The sequence below is a fragment of the Callospermophilus lateralis genome, chromosome 10 (genome assembly GCF_048772815.1).
Source record: "Callospermophilus lateralis isolate mCalLat2 chromosome 10, mCalLat2.hap1, whole genome shotgun sequence".
In the NCBI taxonomy this organism is placed as follows: domain Eukaryota; kingdom Metazoa; phylum Chordata; class Mammalia; order Rodentia; family Sciuridae; genus Callospermophilus; species Callospermophilus lateralis.
The window spans coordinates 130,296,921-130,316,181 of record NC_135314.1 but is presented as its reverse complement, the minus strand read 5'-3'; the positions used below and the strand labels follow the sequence as shown (position 1 = coordinate 130,316,181).

At 36.3% G+C, this 19,261-nt stretch overlaps 1 protein-coding gene across 1 annotated transcript in view; it reads left to right on the top strand.

The window, feature by feature from the left end:
• Positions 1 to 19,261, top strand: part of Dock3 (dedicator of cytokinesis 3) — a 589,707-nt gene that overhangs the window by 532,533 nt on the left and 37,913 nt on the right. The window contains exons 33-34 of the mRNA XM_076867085.1: positions 16,386 to 16,471; positions 19,130 to 19,156. Coding sequence (XP_076723200.1) covers positions 16,386 to 16,471; positions 19,130 to 19,156 — 113 coding nt within the window. The remainder of the gene's footprint in view (positions 1 to 16,385; positions 16,472 to 19,129; positions 19,157 to 19,261) is intronic.

Below are 19,261 nucleotides of genomic sequence, written 5' to 3'. Positions count from 1 at the left end.
ATCGATGTACCAGTATCCCTATAGTACACTCTTTTAAGGTCTTTGGGGAATAGTTCGAGAAGGGGAATAGCTGGGTCAAATGGTGGTTCCATTCCCAGCTTTCCAAGGAATCTCCGTGCTGCTTTCCAAATTGGCCCAAACCAATTTGCAGTCCCACCAGCAATGTACAAGTGTACCCTTTTCCCCACATCCTCGCCAGCACTTGTTGTTTGACTTCGTAATGGCTGCCATTCTTACTGGAGTGAGATGGTATCTTAGGGTGGTTTTGATTTGCATTTCTCTGACTGCTAGAGATGGTGAGCATTTTTTTGTGTACTTGTTGATTGATTGTATGTCATCCTCTGAGAAGTATCTGTTCAGGTCCTTAGCCCATTTGTTGATTGGGTTATTTGTTTCCTTATTGTTTAATTTTTTGAGTTCTTTGTATACTCTGGATATTAGGGCTCTATCTGAAATGTGAGGAATAAAAATTTGTTCCCAGGATGTAGACTCCCTATTTACCTCTCTTATTGTTTTTCTTGCTGAGAAAAAACTTTTTAGTTTGAGTCAGTCCCATTTGTTGATTCTTGTTTTTAACTCTTGTGCTATAGGTGTCCTATTAAGGAATTTGGAGCCCGACCCCACAATATGTAGATTAGAGCCAACTTTTTCTTCTATCAGACGCAGAGTCTCTGTTTTGATATCAAGCTCCTTGATCCATTTTGAGTTAACTTTTGTGCATGGCGAGAGAAAGGGATTCAGACTCATTTTGTTGCATATGTATTTCCAGTTTTCCCAGCACCATTTGTTGAAGATGCTATCCTTTCTCCATTGCATGCTTTTAGCACCTTTGTCTAATATAAGATAGTTGTAATATTGTGGATTGGTCTCTGTGTCCTCTATTCTGTACCATTGTTTTGGTACCAGTACCATGCTGTTTTTGTTACTATTGCTCTGTAGTATAGTTTGAAGTCTGGTATCGCTATACCGCCTGTTTCACTCTTTCTGCTTAGAATTGCTTTTGCTATTCTGGGTCTTTTATTTTTCCAGATGAATTTCATGATTGCTTTATCTATTTCTACAAGAAATGCCGTTGGGATTTTGATTGGCATTGCATTAAATCTATAGAGAATTTTTGGTAATATCGCCATTTTGATGATGTTAGTTCTGCCTATCCATGAACAGGGTATATTTTTTCCATCTTTTAAGATCTTCTTCTATTTCTCTCTTTAGGGTTCTGTAGTTTTCATTGTGTAAATCTTTCACCTCTTTTGTTAGGTTGATTCCCAAGTATTTTATTTTATTTTTTTTTGAGGATATTGTGAATGGGGTGGTTGTCCTCATTTCCATTTCAGAAGATTTGTCGCTAATATACAGGAATGCTTTTGATTTATGCATGTTGATTTTATATCCTGCCACTTTTCTGAATTCATTTATTAGCTCTAGTAGTTTCTTTGTAGAACCTTTTGGGTCTGCTAGGTATAGGAGCATGTCATCCGCAAATAATAATAATTTAAGTTCTTCTTTTCCTATCTTTATGCCTTTAATTTCTTTCGTCTGTCTAATTGCTCTGGCCAGTGTTTCGAGAACTATATTGAATAGAAGTGGTGAGAGAGGGCATCCCTGTCTTGTTCCAGATTTTAGAGGGAATGCCTTCAGTTTTTCTCCATTTAGAATGATGCTAGCCTGAGGCTTAGCATAGATAGCTTTTACAATGTTGAGGTAAGTTCCTGTTATCCCTAGTTTTTCTAGTGTTTTGAACATAAAGGGATGCTGTACTTTGTCGAATGCTTTTTCTGCGTCTATCAAGATGATCATATGGTTCTTATCTTTAAGTCTATTGATGTGGTGAATAACATTTATTGATTTCTGTATATTGAACCAGCCTTGCATCCCAGGGATGAATCCTACTTGATCATGGTGCACAATTTTTTTGATATGTTTTTGTATCCGATTTGCCAGAATTTTATTCGGATTTTTGCATCTAGGTTCATTAGAGATATTGGTTTGTAGTTTTCTTTCTTTGAAGTGTCTTTGTCTGGTTTGTAATCAGGGTGATGTTGGCCTCATAGAATGAATTTGGAAGAGCTCCTTCTTTTTTTATTTCCTGAAATAACTTGAAAAGTATTGGTATTAATTCTTCTTTAAATGTTTTGTAAAACTCCTCTGTATACCCATCTGGTCCTGGGCTTTTCTTGGTTGGTAGTCTTTTGATGGCTTCTTCTGTTTACTCCATTGATATTTGTCTGTTTGTCATTTATTTCTTACTAATTATTTCAGAGTTTTAATTTCTCATCCAGGTAACACCTCTGTGCAGTTATCTGATCCCTTGTGTAGGACACAGTAACAAGTAGTTTTTCTACTGATGAATACTATTTAACTTATTCATCATTTGAAATACATTTAGATTCTTTACATTTTGGTGAATACTAAAATGAAGCTAATAAAACATTTTATATGAATATAAACTACTTTTTTCTTGGATGAATACATAAAAATATAATTGTAGTATCTTGTGATAAGTGTAGGTTTAGCTTTATATAAGAAGATGTCAAACTATTTTCAAAAATGGCTGAACCATTTTGAAGTCCCAGCAACTGTGTATGAGAATTCCAGTTGCTCCATATAATAACCAATATTTAGTATTATTTGTGCCATTCTAATAGATGTGTAGTTGTATATCATTGTGGCTTTAATTTACATTCCCCTAATTACTAATGATGAGCATCCTTTCATTTGTTTACTTAATAGTCTTATATTTCTTTGATGAAATTATTATTCAAAACTTGTTCATTTTCAGTTGGGTTGTTTGTTTCCAAATATCGTTGAGTTTTAATGTTTCTTCATGTATTCTGGATTTAAGTTTTTTGTTTAGTGTGTTACTTACAATATTTTCTCCAAGTCTTTAGCTGATCATTTATTTACCATTATCTTTCAGAGAACTAAAGTTTTATAAAATTATTTTTATGCAGTTCAATATCAATGTTTTTATATATATATAAATACATATATATGTGTGTATGTATATATATATATAGATAGATATATAGATATTAGTTGTACTTGGACACAATACCTTTGTTTTATTTATTTTTTTTTTATATGGTACTGAGGATCGAACCCAGGGCCTCGCACATGCTAGGCAAGCACTCTACCACTGAGCCACAACTCCAGCCCTCAATGTTTTTCTTTTATGAATGCTTTTGGAATGATAACTAAGAACTATTTTCCTATCCCAGGGCCACAAATTTTTTTCAGTGTCTTCTTCTGGAAGGTTTATACTTTTATTATAGTGCTGGGGATTGAATCCAAGACCTCACACGTACTAATAAGCAAGTGCTCTTCTACTGAGCTACACCTCCAGCCCTAGACATTACATAATGTTACATTTTAAAATCAGATCTATTTTGAATCAGTTTTTGTATAAGGTGTGAAATATGGGTAAAAGGTCTTTTGGAGGCAGCATATAGATGTCCAATTAATTATTCCAGCACCTTGTTGAAAAGACTATCCTTTCTCCTTGAATTACTTTTGTACCTTTCTCAAATCAATTGACTATCAAAGTGTACAAAGTTTTAATTCAGAGGAATAAGTTTTACTGATCTAGTGTACAGCATGGTGACAATACTTAATAATAATGTGATGTATATTTTAAAATTGCTGAAAGAATAGACTTTAAATGTCCTTACAAAAAAAATAAGTAGGTAAGGTGATATGTTATTTAGTTTGATTTAATCAGTTGATCATATTTGCGTGAATTTCTTTCACATGACCTTCAAATATCTTAGTCTCTCCACTGTCTATTTTTTCATCAATACCACACTACCTTAATTTTGGTAGCTTTATAATTAGTCTTAAAAATGAGATGGTATAAATTCTCCAAATTTGTACTTTTTAAAATATTCTGTTAGCTATTGCAGTTCCTATTCTTTTTCCTATATTTTTTACTTACTTACTTATTTGCAGTATTAGAAATTGAATCTAAGAGCACTCTACCATCGAGCTATATCCCCAGTCCTTTTTTATATTTTATTTTGAGACAGAGTTTCCCTGAATTGCTGAGACTAGCCTCAAACTTGTGATCCTCCTTTCATCAGCCTCCCAAGTTGCTGGGATTATAAGGATGTGCCATGGTGCCCAGCCTTTCTATAAATTTTAGAATCATATGTTAGTTTGCACAGACATTCCTGCTGGGATTTTTTTTCTTTTTTTAAAATTTATTCTAATTTGTTATATATGACAGCAGAATGCATTTCAATTCATATTACACATATAGAGCACAATTTTTCATGTCTCTGGTTGTACACAATATAGAGTCACACCATTCATGTCTTCATACATGTACTTAGAGTAATGATTTCCAACTCATTTCACTGCCTTTCCAACCCCCATACTCTCTCCTTTCCTGTCCCTCCCCTTTGCCCTATCTATAGTTTGTCTATTCCTCCCATGTTCCTCCCCGTCCCCATTATGAATCAGCATCCACATATCATAGAAAATATTCAGCATTTGGTTTTTTGGGATTGGCTTACTTCACTTAGCATTATTTTCTCCAACTCCACCCATTTACCTGCAATTGCCATGATTTTATTCTCTTATAATGCTTAGTAATAGTCCATTGTGTAGATATACCACATTTTCTTTATCCATTCATCTATGTAAGGGCATCTAGATTGATTCCACAGTTTAGCTATTGTGAATTGTGCTGCTATAAATGTAGCTGCATCCCTATAGTATGCTGTTTTTAAGTCCTTTGGGTATAGACCAAGGAGTAGGATAGCTGGGTCAAAAGGTGGTTCCATTCCCAGTTTTTCAAGGAATCTTCATTCTGCTTTCCATATTGGCTGCACGAATTTGCAGTTCCACCAGTAAAATATGAGTGTGCCTTTTTTCACTACATCCTCGCCAACACTTATTGTTGTTTGTGTTCTCAATAGCTGCCATTCTGACTGGAGTGGGATGAAATCTTAGAATAGTTTTGATTTGTATTGCTATAATTGCTAGAGATGTTGAACATTTTTTCATATATTTGCTGATTGATTGTATATCATCTTCTGAAAAGTGTCTGTTTAGTTCCTTGGCCTACTTATTGATTGGGTTATTTGTTTTTGTTTTTGGAGGGTTAAGAGTTTTGAGTTCTTTATATATTCTAGAAATTAGTTCTCTATTTGATGTGTGTGTGGTAAAAATTTGCTCACATTTTATAGTCTCTCTATTCACTGATTGTTTCTTTTGCTGAGAAGAAGCTTTTTAGTTTGAATCCATCCCATTTATTGACTATTGATTTTAATTCTTGTACTGTAGGAGTCTCATTAAGGAAGTCAGGGCCTAATCTGACATGATGAAATTTGGGCCTACTTTTTCTTCTATTAGGCATGTGGTTTCTGGTTTAATTCCTAGGTCCTTGATCTATTTTAAGTTTTGTGCATGGTGAGAGATAGGGGTTTAATTTCATTTTGTTGCATATGGATTTTCAGTTTTCCCAAAACCATTTGTTGAGAAGCTGTCTTTTCTCCAATGTATGTTTTTGGTGTCTTTGTCTAACCTAAGATAACTGTAATTATGTGGGTTTGTCTCTGTGTCCTCTATTCTGTACCATTGGTCTACAGTCTATTTTGGTGCCAATACCATGCTGTTTTTGTTACTATTATTCTTCAGTATAGTTTAAGGTCTGGTATAGTGATGTCACCTGCTTCACTCTTCTTGCTAAGGATTGCTTTACCTATTCTGGGTCTCTTATTTTCCCAGATGAATTTCATGACTGCTTTTTCTATTTCTATGAAGAATGTAATTGGGATTTTGATTGGAATTGCATTAAATATGTATAGTGCTTTTGGATCCTCTAGGCATTTTGACATATTAATTCTGCCTATCCAAGAACAAGGGAGAGCTTTCCATCTTCTAAGGTCTTTTTTTTTATTTCTGTCTTTAGCATTCTGTAGTTTTCATTGTAGAGGTCTTTCACCTCTTTTGTTGATTCCAAGTGGAATTTTTTGAGGCTATTGTAAATGGGGAAGTTTTATTTGTTTCCATTTCAGAGAATTTGTCACAGATATACGGAAATGCCTTTGATTTATGGATGTTGATTTTATATCCTGCAACTTTGCTGAATTCATTTATTAGTTCTAGAAATTTTTTGGTGATATTTTTTGGATCCTCTAGGCATAGAATCATATCATCAGCAAATAGTGCTAATTTGAATTCTTCTTTTCTTATCTGTATCCCCTTAATTTCTTTAGTCTGTCTAATTGCTCTGGCTAGTGTTTCAAGAACTATGTTAAATAGATGTGGTGAAAGAGGGAATCCCTGTCTTGTTCCCATTTTTAGAGGGAATGCTTTCAATTTTTCTCCATTTAGAATGATGTTGGCCTTGGGCTTAGCATAGATAGTGTTTACAATATTGAGATATGTTCCTGTTATTGCTAGTTATTATAGTGTTTTGAAGATGAATGGGTGCTGTATTTTGTGAAATTCTTTTTCTGCATCTATGGAGATGATCATATGATTCTTATCTTTTAGTCTATTGATGTGATGAATTACATTTATTGATTTCCATATGTCGAACCACCCTTGCATCCCTGGGATGAATTCCATTTGATCATGGTGCACTGTCTTTTTGATATGTTTTTATATTCTATTTGCCAGAATTTTTTGCATGTATGTTCATTAGAAATATTGGTATGAAGTTTTCTTTCTTTGATGTGTCTTTGCCTGGTTTGGGAATCAGGGTGATATTGGCCTCATAGAATGATTTTGGAAGTGTACCCTCTTTTTCTATTTCACGGAATAATTTGCAGAGTATTGGTATTAGTTTTTCTTTAAAGGTCTTGTAAAATTCAGTTGTGTATTCATCTAGTCCTGAGCTTTTCTTGGTTAGCAGGATTCTGATGGCATCTTCTGTTTCATTGCTTGAAATTGATCTGTTTAAATTGTGTATGTCATCCTGATTCAGTTTGGGCACATCATAAAGACTCTAAAAATTTGTGGATTCCTTCAATATTTTCTATTTTATTGGAGTATAAATTCTCAAAATAATTTCTAAGTATCTTCTGTATTTCTGTAGTGTCTGTTGTGATATTTTCTTTTTCTTTCATCACGTTAGTAATTTGAATTTTCTCTCTCCTCCTCTTTATTAGTATGGCTAAGTGTTTATCAGTTTGATTTATTTTTTTCAAAGAACCAACTTTTTGTTTTGTCAATTTTTTTCAGTTGTTTCTTTTGTTTCAATTTCATTGATTTCAGCTCTGATTTTGATTATTTCCTGTCTTCTACTGCTTTTGGTATAGATTGGTTCTTCTTTTCCTAGGGCTTTGAGATGTAATGTTAGGTCATTTATTTGTTGATTTTTTCTTCTTTTAAGAAATGAAATCCATGCAGTGAACTTGCCTGTTAGTATTGCCTTCATAGTGTCCCAGAGATTTTGATATATTGTATCAGTGTTCTCACTTACCTCTAAGAATTTTTTAACCTCCTCTTTGATGTCTTTTGAAACCCATTGTTCATTCAATAGCGTATTTTTTAGTTGCCAGGTGTTGCAGTAGCTTTATTTTTATTTTATCATTGATTTCTAATTTTATTCCATTATGATCTGATAAAATGCAGAGTAATATCTCTATTTTTTTGTATTTGCCAAGAGTTTCTTTGTGGCATAATAAATATATGGTCTATTTTAGAGAAGGATCCATGTGCTGCTGAGGGTATTCGCTCATTGATGGATAAAATGTTTTATATATATATATATATATATATATATATATATATATATATATATATGTCAGTTAAGTCCTTTTATGTATTATTGAATTCTGTAGTTTCTTTGTTCAGCTTTTGTTTGGAAGAGAGGTGTGTTAAAGTCACCCAGAATTATTGTGTTGTGGTCTATTTGACTCGTGAGCTTGAGAAGAGTTTGTTTGATGAATGTAGATGCTCCATTGTTTGGGGCATATATATTTATAATTTTTATGTGTTGAGGTATATGGTTCCCTTGAGCAGTATGTAGTGTCCTTCTTTATTTCTTTTGATTAACTTTAGCTTGAAGTCTACTTTATTTGATAGGAGGATGGAAACCCCTGCTTGTTTGCACAGTCCATGTGAGTGGTATGATTTTTCCCAACCTTTCACAGTCTGTGGATGACTTTTCATATGAGATGAATCTCTTGGAGGCAGTATATTGTTGGGTCTTTTTTTTCAATCCAGTCAGCTAGTCTATGTATTTTTATTGGTGAGTTTATGCATTAACATTCAGGTTTATTATTGAGACATGATTTGTATTCCTAGCCATTTTTGTTTATTTTTGGTATTTAACTTGACTTGGTTTCTCCTTTTATTAGTTTTTCCTTTTATATAATAACTGATTTTCATTAATTAATATAATACCTGATTTTCATTGTGGTTTTTTCATTTCCTCCTCATGTAATATTTTGCCAAGGATGTTCTGTAGTGCACGCTTTCTAGTTGTGAATTTTTTTAACTTTTGTTTATCGTGGAAGGTTATTATTTCATCATTATATCTAAAGCTTAATTTTGCTGGATATAAGATTCTTGGTTGGCATCCATTTTCTTTAAGAGCTTGGTATAAGTTGTTCTAGGATCTTCTAGCTTTCTGCAGATATCCTAACTAGTTTCCCCTGTATGTAATCAGATTCCTTTCTCTTGTGGCTTTTAAAATTCTCTCCTTATTCTGTATGCTAGATATTATCATTATAATGTACCTTGGTGTGGATCTGTTGTGATTTTGTACATTTGGCATACTGTAAGCCTCTTGTATTTGGTTTTCCAATTCATTCTTCATGTTTGGAAAATTTTCTAATATTATTTCATTGAATAGATTGTTCATTCCTTTGGTTTGGAACTCTAAGCCTTCCTCTATCCCAATAACTCTTAAATTTGGTCTTTTTATGCTGTCCCATATTTCTTCAATGTTCTGTTCATGGTTTCTTACCATCTTCACTGTGTGGTCTACATTCTTTTCAAGATTATATATTTTGTCTTTATTGTCTGAGGTCCTGTCTTCCAAGTGGTCTAAGCTATGGTGATGCTTTCAATTGAGCTTTTAATTTGGTTTATTTTTTCTTTCATTTCAAGGATTTCTGTTTGTTTTTTCAGAACCTCTATCTCCTTATTGAAGTAATCTTTTGCTTCCTATATTTGCCTACGTAGCTCTTTGTCAAAACGATCTTTTGCTGCCTGTATTTGCTCTCCTATATCATCCTTACTTCACAGAACATTGTAATTATGTACATCCTGAACTCCTTCTCTGTAATTTCTTCGTTTGTGCTGGCCATGGATTCTAATAATGTAGTATCTTGATTTGTTTAGGGCACTTTCTTCCCTTGTTTTTTCCTGTTGTTCGTGTATCTTCCCTTGTAGCACTGGGAATCTGAGGCATTACCATTTTTTACCCTATATGCTTACAGTGCCCCTGCAGGGTTCCAATACCTCTCCTTTGAGGAAAAGGACAATATTAACAGATCCCAATGTAAACAACATACAGTCTTAAACTAAATAGTTGCTACTAAGATGTTTACAGTTTGGTCACAATATACAGAAGTGGTGAGTTCAATTATTATCTATATAAACAGTAAGTTTGCAAAAGGGTTTACCGTTTCTGATGGTGGACAAAGAACCAGAGGTGAGGTGTAGGATGAGATGTTGAGGGGGAAGGAGGTGAAGATATAGTGTTATTAGATCTTAGGAAGTGTGAAAGAAGAATCTCAAGAAGAAGAATCTCAAGAAGGTGGTTAGTAGCAGAAGAGAGAGGAAGTGATTTTGAGTAGACAAGTAAGTGGAAAGACAGTAGAGTACATAAAACAAACAAACGTAAGTTTGAAAAAAAGTTAAAAATGTAAAAATAGGAGAAAAAATACTATAAAACATAACGGTAATATACGATTCAGACATCTTAGTCCTCAATATCCTAATTCATGCACAGTACTTGGTTTCACATATGTTGGGGAAGTGAGGGCAGGAGAATAGAGAGGGAGGAAAAAAAACTCAAATGAAGAAACAAGGATGTTTTGGTTGGAGATTAATATCTTTCCTGCTTCTCTATCTTTCCTGCTTCTCTTCTCATCTAGTAGGTGGGGTTGTCTGTTTTTTGCTGGTATCTCTATCCTCAGGATGGTGAAGATTACCTAGGTGGGAGGGTTGGTCGTGGGTGCAGAGTACCTGAAAGTGGGGCATGGCACCTGGCAGTTCCCAAATGGTAGACTGCATCCCAAGGATCTCCTTTGGGGTCCATTTGTGTGACATGGGCACCTGATCTCATCTCCTTATATTGCCTGTTGGCCTCAGTTTCTGGTCTCTAAATTAGTCTCTAAACTGTATCTCACTCACCCTCTCCCTTTCTACTTTCTAATCAGGGACCTTTCTCTCTGGAGGTCTTGTAGATTGTGCTCTGGGGGCTGCGCACCTGTCTTGAAGAGCTGTTTTATATTGTGCAGTCACTGTGCTGGATTAGTGGCTGCCCCCAGGGGCAGTTGGGGATTATAGTACCTACCCACCCAGTGTTTCAAACTGGGAATTGCCCCAACTAAAGATGGCAATGAAGGTGACCCAAAAATGGAGGTGGCGGCTTTCGGCAATGGAGAGCCAGCTTGGGTGGGGAGGTCTGGGTGATGATGTTGGGTAATGTGTTAAGAGATGCAACTCTATGGCATGCAGTGTTGTAGCTGTCGGGTATCTTCAGAACCTGTGCAATGTCTCCAGTTTTAGGCAGGCTACTGTGTGTAGAGGACTATGGCAGTGGCTACAGAGACCCAAGACAGAGGCAACTGCAGGAGCCACACGTTGGTAAATGGGATCCACCATGGGAGTGGTGGCTGGAGTCCCTGTGCAGGGGCAGTCGGGAGTCCTACTGTAACGCTGAGGTCTGGAGTCATGTGCAGCCTGGCAGCCATGATTCCTGCAGCCATGATTCCTCTGGGAAGTCATCTGTCACTCCCAGAGAAGCAGTATTGCCACTACTAGAATCCTGGGTCTTGAAGCAACATAGAATGCTGCCTGCCTCTAGCCCACCATCTTCTCAACTCCCCTGCTGGGATTTTAATTGTATTTTATTGACCATAAATCAAACTGGGAAGAACTGATATCTTTTTAAAAAAAAAAAAAGAGAGAGAGAGTGAGAGAGGAGAGAGAGAGAGAGAGAGAGAGAAAATTTTTTAATATTTATTTTTTAGTTATCGGCGGACACAACATCTTTGTTTGTACGTGGTGCTGAGAATCGAACCCGGGCCGCACACATGCCAGGCGAGTGTGCTACCACTTGAGCCACATCCCCAGCCCCAAGAACTGATATCTTAATACTGAGTTTTTTAATCCATGAAGAAAACTTTTCATTTATTTAAGTGCTCTTTGATTTACTTTATCAGTTTTATCATACGGATCATACCATATGTTGTTAAATTTACATGTATTTGTTTTTTCACAGTAATAAATTATTCTAATTTTTAAATTTTGTTTTCTAGTTGTTTGTTGTTAGCATATGGAAATGCAGTTAAGTTTTATATGTTAACCTTAAATCCTGCACCCTCTCTAAATTCATTTATTAGTTCTAGAAACATTTTTGTAAATTCCTTAGGGTTTTCTGTTAAACAATCATGTTGTCTATAAGTATAGTTTGATTTCTTTCTTTCTTATCTGTACATCTCTTATTTATTTTTCTTGTTTTATTGCAACAGATCAGATATCTGGCATGCTGTTAAACAAGAGTGATATGAGTTGCCAGATGCCATGGCATACGCCTATAATTCCAGCAGCTTGGGAGGCTGAGGCAGGAGGATTGCAAGTTCAAAGCCAGCCTCAGCAAAAGTGAGGCACTAAGAAACTCAGTGAGACCCTGTCTCTAAATAAAATACAAAATAGGGCTGGGAATATGGCTCAGGGGTCAAGTGCCTCTGAGTTCAATCCCCAGTACCAAAAAAAAAAAAAAAAGAGTGATGTGAATGAACATACTTGCCTAGTTCTTAGGGGAAAGTATTCAGTGTTTCACCATTAAATACAATGCTAATGCTAGTTGTTTTAAAGATAGTCTTATCATGGGTAGAGTATTTAAAATAAATCCACTTTATGCCTCATGACTTCAGGAAACAACAAAAACGAACTGGCTTTTCTGTACTTTCACAGCCTGTGCCTTCTAATTATGCAAAGCACACAACTACTGGGCAAAAACCCAGTAACCAAGAAGTGTATAACTTTGCAGAACTACCATATAGGTTATCCAAGTCTACTAAGAAGGAGCTGTGCAGTATTCCACCATGCCTAACACTGAATTAAAAGGTTACTTTGTAAAACACTTAAGTTGGAAGTCATGTCTCAAGACTTAGGGCAAGAGCTATGTTCTTTTTCCCAGTAAGACTGTCCTGAATAATTAATATCCAGCAAGCCAAGTAAACACTTTTGTTCCTAGTTAGAAAAATATTGCTGTGCTTCCCTTTACCATCAACTCTTTTTAAAGCATAGTCTGCTCTTAATCCCTATTTTCCACTTTCCATCTTCCCATTGGTTTAGTCTCCTGTATATTACACACCCACCTTTGTTAAAAGTGCTCTCTTGAAAGTAATCTATAACTTTCAAATCACTAAAATTCAATGACTTTTGGTCTTCGTTCTGATTGTATTTTTTACAGTTTTGGTTCTGTTATCCATTTCCATACTTTTTACAACTTACTAAAAATAATTTTTCTAATTGCAAAATAATAATATAGAAGAATTAAAAATGCAAATAAGGGGCTGGAGTTGTGACTCAGTGGTAAATAGCTTGTCTAGTATAAGTGAGGCACTGGGTTCAGTTTTTAGCACCACATAAAAATAAAGGTATTGTGTCCACCTACAACTAAAAAATAATTTTTTAAATGCAAATAAACTGTAATGAAAAATTTTAACTCAAATTCCTAGCATTATTAACAACTTAGGGGGAGCAGTTTATGGTGGTTTTTTTTTTTAGTCCTTTTTTCCAATACATAGAATTTTTTTATTTTAAAAAACGAATTGTTGGATATGTTGGTTTGTAATCCCTCATTTTGGTAGCAGTTTGTCACACCTACCTCTTCATGTCTCTTAATGCTCCTCTATACTGCACTCTCAGTTTAGAGGCTACATGTTATTCCATTGTATAACTATGTTGCAATATATATAATAGTCAAGCTCCTAGTTTTAAAAACTTACTATTAATATTGCAAAACCACCCATTCCTATTTTCTTAGGTAAACTTCTCAACCTATAATCATTGGATCCAAAGAGCAAAAACAATTCTTAAGTTTTTATAGTACTATTTTTATGTCATTTTATCGATGCATTATAATCCTAGTATAACTATAATTTGACCAATATTGTTCCCCAGTATTTCTCCTTTACTTCCCCTCCCCCAGCCCCAAGGCCCCTGGTCCCTTTCTTCTACTTTACTGTCTCCTCTTGATTTTCATGAGATCCCCCTCCCCTGCCACCTTTCTTTGTCTTTTTCCTCCCTGTCTTCCACATATGAGAGAAAGCATATGACTCTGACTTTCTGAGTTTGGTTTATTTCACTTAACATAATGTTCTCAAATTCTATCCATTTCCCTACAATTGACATAATCTATTCTTCCTGGATGAAACACACACACACACACACACACACACACACACACACGTGTGTGTGTGTGTGTGTGTGTGTGTCCATTTTCTTTATTCATTCATCCATTGACAGATGCCCAGGCTGGTTCCATAACTTGGCTATTGTGAATTGTGCCACTATAAACATGGGTATGCATGTATCACTATAGTGTTCTTACTTTAATTCTTTAGGATAATTACCATGGAGTTGTATATTGGGTCAAATGGTAGTTCCATTCCTAGTTTTTTGAGGAACCTCCATACTGATTATCATGGTGGTTGTAATAATTTACAATCCCACCAACAGTGTAAAAGTGTTTCTTTTTCTCCACATCCTCTCCAACATTTGTTATTGTTTGTATTCTTGATGACTGGCATTCTAACTGAAGTGAAATGAAATATGTGTAATTTTTATTTTCATTTCTCAAATTGCTAATGATATTGAAGACTTTTTCATATATTTTTTTAGCCATTTGTGTTTCTTCTTTTGAGAAGCATCAGTTCGGTTCTTTGTCCATTTTTTAATTGGGTTATCATGGGAGAGGGGTTGGGGCAAAGTTTTTTGAGTTCTCTATATATTCTGGTTATTAATTTTCTGTCAGAAGAGTAGTGAGAAAATATTTTTTCCCATTCTGTAGGCTCTCTCTTCACATTCTTGATTGTTTCCTGTGCTGTTGTAGCACTATAAGAAGAAGCTTTGTTAATGGTTTCTCAGATCCCAGACTCCTTTGCTATGTGTGCCCCATCTAAATATTGACCATGCTAAACTGTGACTGCTCCCCTAACAGATGAGGAGCTGTCCGATACCAGTACTATTTATGGTGTGTTTTCTCTCTTAGACTCATTGTAGGGTCTAGGGCATGGTGGGCTCATGGAGATGAAAATCAAAACTAACATTCATTAAGCAGTTCCCAAGATTCAGGGCACAGTGACACCAAAGAAGAATGTTACCACCATTCCCAATCACAAATGAGGAAACCTAGACTTAAGAGAGGTAAATACTTGTGCAGAACTACGCAGCTGGTTATACTGCAAACAAATGTTGAATGAATAACAATAAAAGCAACATTGCAAACCTGATGGTCAATATTAATAATTATGACATGATATATTTGAAGAACTTCCTTTGCTTGACTTGAAGTCATCAAATTAGCCTGCATTGATCTTTAGATTTCTCTTAACAACTTCTTCCTTCATCAGCTCTGCCTCCATATCCTTCCATCACCAGTTCCTTTCCCTTATTCGAGTTATAACATGAATAAGCATCAGAGCAACCTGGATGTTTTGTTAAAACATATTGCTAACTTCCACCTCCATTCTGAGTTTCTAATACAGAAGTCCTGAGGAGGCCAGAGAATTTGGATTAAAAAGTCTTAAGATTATTAAAGTCTTAAGATCTTTACCACAGATCTTAAGACTAAGGCTGCTGGCCCAGGGATCAGTTTTGAAAACCTTTAGAGTCTAGTGGACTGACTGCTCTATTTCATTGGCAGTGTTTGTATTCTACTACTTGAGGTTACCTCTACCATCTTTGCATTTTTCTGGAAAGCACAGTCTACCTGTACCTTCATGTGTGAAAAGAGATCCCTTGCTATAATCAGACTCTTCGTTTTAGCCAATGGTTGACCTAGTGAGGCAAGACATGCTTTGAACTGGGAGTAAAATATTTGGCTTCTATATCCAGACCCACCTGGCTGTATTTTCTCTGCCCTGAGAGAGCAGGATAGCATCGATATCTGAGGACCCCTGCTCTCAGAATTTGTTTCCTCTTTAATGTGTATTCAAGCAGCTAACTCATTAGGCCAAATAATAAGTATATGGCCCTAGCATTATAAGTTCCTTCCTGACCATGTGGCGGGCCACTATTTTAAAAAGCCATATTCATTCATTCTCATTTTCTGCTGGTGGGATTAACAAACCCTACCTGCCTTCAATTATATTACTGAATCAGTTGTTCTTTTCATTACTTTTCCTTAAGATTCTTTTACCCTGTGTGGAATAAGAAAATGCTTTTAGGGGAACATTATTTAATGTAGTCATGCTGAGATTTTTTATTGTTTATATGAAATATCTATATCAATAAGCAGTAACACAGATTAAAGGCTAATGAAGGGTAAAAAGATTTTTTTATCTCTGTCAGTTGTAACTAATTTTTCACCTCAGAGTAAATCCAGTGAGGCCTGTTAGAAAAGTGGCTGAGCACTGCCAAATGCCCCTGCAGACCCATGGAGTAGGAACAAATGTAGTATTCCTCCTCATAGTTTAGGGGCCCAGTGATAGTGCAGTGACAGGGAGAGTGGCCCCAAGGGCTTTAGGTCCTATGAGTACAAACACTGGACCCTGTTGTCCTGGAGGAAAAGCTCTGAAGGAAATAATTCATCTCATTCTATCCCAACTAATGTCAGCCTCATTACACTGAAGACCAACTACCCAACAAGCTTCCTTTTTGATTGGCTGAATAAACATAGTTTATTTATAGATTCTTTTAAATGAATATTTTTAAAATAAAATAAACATTTGACAAAGGCCTTTTTTGGATCCAAAATACTTTTCTTTGCCCCTAGATTGGGAAAGGGGTACATGAAACCTTAAGTTCTATGTCTAATTTAAACCACTAGGGTAAGAGGACTTTCTGATTGGGGAAGTCATCATGGTTTTTTTGGCACTGTAGATGAAATCTTGTTTTACCTGGAATTTATTGGGAGCATGGATAAAATCAGGAAGCAGTTTTCCACCACCTTGCCCAGCAATGGGGACAGATTTCCCATTCTTCCTCTCAATTCTGTTTGAGTTTATGAAATCTCTGCTTCCTTTTAGGTGGAAGCCGAGCTGATTGACAAGCTGGACAGCATGGTATCAGAGGGGAAAGGTGATGAAAGCTACAGGGAGCTCTTCAGCCTTCTGTAAGCAGCTCCAGCCCCAGGTGTTCCATGTTGGGGGAGGGAATAAAGCAGGCTAATGAAGGGAGGAGATTAGACCTGCACTGGGCAGGCTGCCAAAGTTGGGTATCAGGAAAGACCCTATTGTTCCTGGTGGTAGCAGTGCTTACCTCTTTCAACAAGAAAGCAAGCTTTCTCGGGGATTGCCATGTTACTGAAGAGCTATGAAAACACAGTAACTGAGCATCTGGATTTGCTCAGTAAAAGGATCATTGTATATCTCACAATATGCCCTGCATCCATTTGAGTAAACAGATCATGAGAAGTCAATCATAGTTTAGGTCTTGACACTGGCATTGTAGGAGGTAGGGGTTCTCTTCTTAAAAAGGCACTCCAGGCAGGGTACAGTGGTACACACCTATAATTCCAGCTACTTGGAAAACTGAAACAGGAGAATCACAAGTTTGAGGCCATTCTGGACAACTTAGACCTTGTCTCAAAATAAAAAATTTTAAAAAGGGCTAGAACTGTAGCTCAGTGGTAGAGTAACTTGCCTAATGTATAGGAGGCCCTGGGTTCAATTTTTAGTACCACACACACAAAAAAAAGGATTCTATTTTCCCTCCTTCGTAAGATATTACAGTCAGTTTGAAAAACACTTCAATGGGCTCTTAAACATGTCACCCACCGCCATCTCCAGGCTAATTTCCCTGTTTGTGAAATTAGGTGGTTATATTAAATAATGCCAGTGCTCTCCCAGGTCCATTGTTTCATGGCTTCTGTCTTGAATTGAATGGAGGCCAACAGGCCTTAAAGGACTTGCCAAGGGCTAAGATCAAAGAAGGAACTCAGAAACTGCCCTCCCATGTAATAGTGATATTGTATTTCCTTTAAAAAATGAAATCTAAGCTCTAGAATATTCTCCCATTTTATTCATCATTTCCAGCTTTGAAACTTTATCTTAGTACCATTTTTAAGACTAACCTCTAAAGTATTTTCCAGTGATAATATTGAATGTTTACTTAGAACTTTACAGTTTAAAAATGTATGGTTATTTCTCATTTTACTAGATCCTCACAACATACCTGATATGTGGGCAGGGCAGAGATTATCCTCCTTGCCACTTTAGAAGTGATGAACTGGATTCAGGGAAGTGCCAGCTTGTCCTCAGTTACCTGACCAGTAAAAGGCACCTCTAGAAAGAAGACCCAGATTTTCCAGTTTCAGGAAGGGGAAATCTCTCTGCTGTATCCTGCCCATATTGTTCATTTACCATAAGATAAAGTGTGAATTTATTTGACATTTAAATAATAATAATCTATGAAAATGAATCAATCCTCTAGTATTTCTCTTTTAACTGAAGGTACATTTTTTAATTGTGGAAGAAATCTCTTCCTGGGTCACTAGAAAATGACTTTACAACAAAGGAAAAAGTAATAACCACAAAAAAAGAATATCACACACACACACAAAGAAAACCCACTATTATTAATTACCTGACCAAATAGTGTTTGCAAAGCATTTTAAAATCAGTCTGAGAATTAATGGCCACGGATAAAATAGAGCAGCATTTCTAGTTTGTGTTTGGGAAAGATGTTTATAGATATACTGGGGGGAAAAAAGTGAATCATGGTCTAACTAGTTTAGAAAATATTCAATTAAACAAAATGAATAAGCCTCTTTATTAAAGGTCCTCTCAAACTCTTAATGTGCAGAAAGGTGTGAAAAATCTACAAAAGGAGAGTGTAGTGACCAGCATTTCCCATGCTTGTGCATTCACAGGACCCCTCTTCCTGTCCAAGACAGCAGAGCTCTGTATAATTGTTTGAAAATGCTAGTATACTGGTCTTGTTCATACAATTCATAGGCCCCCAGTCAGTGGTTTTGCCTTCTCTCTCTAACAACAAGGATCATGTGGGAAACCCTCACTTTCCCTAATGCCCTGGCCCAAGCTAATACTCTGTGCAGAGAGTGTCATCACTGTAGCAGAGCCACGGTGTGGATTTTAGTCCCCAGTGATTATCCCTAATTGGGCCAGCCATTCCAGGCGACTTTCATAAGCTTAGAGAGCAATAAAGGAATCAGAAATAGAGTTATATGCTGTAAAAACCTGGAGCTGGACTTGTTACTGGAGCAAGCAAAAAGTTTAGGTTATCATCCTCTAGAAGAGACTTGGAACTCCAGAAGAGCTGAAAGCCAGGTGTTTTGGAGAATCCAGAGGCTTCCTGAGATGGTAAAAGAGGGAGCTATCAAAACACAAAAAGACCTGAGTATTAAGACTTGGGTATTAATCTGGCACATTTTGCTTAGGAGTACTCCTGATTATGGGGATAGCTCCTGGACTTGTTCCCTTATACTGAGACACACAATGCTAGTGGGGAATCTTTCCCTTGATTTACATAAAGAAGTTGATTTCTATGTTTGCTGAAGATAGCTCTGGGCAGCAATAGAGACAGTGAGCCAATTGGTAGAGCAAAGATTATCCCTCTATGGGCTCTTACTCAGCTTCTCCTTGAGAAGAAACCTCATAGCATAGCTTAAGGGGACTGGGGCTTTGAACCCTTTTCTCACTTATAACTCAGTGGCATCCTTAGGAACACATACATGGAAATGAGAGATGTGTTCATTTGTTGCTGCCAATCCAATAACTTCCTTGTCTTTGCTTTCTGCTGCATGGAGTAGAACCCAGCTATTTGGGCCCTACCCCAGGTAAGACTATGGTGTGGTAAGTCTACTGCCTCCAGATCCATCACAGCCCTCACAGACTCTTGAATCTCATTCTTTTTCTCAGAAAAAGCTCATGAATTGTGTTTC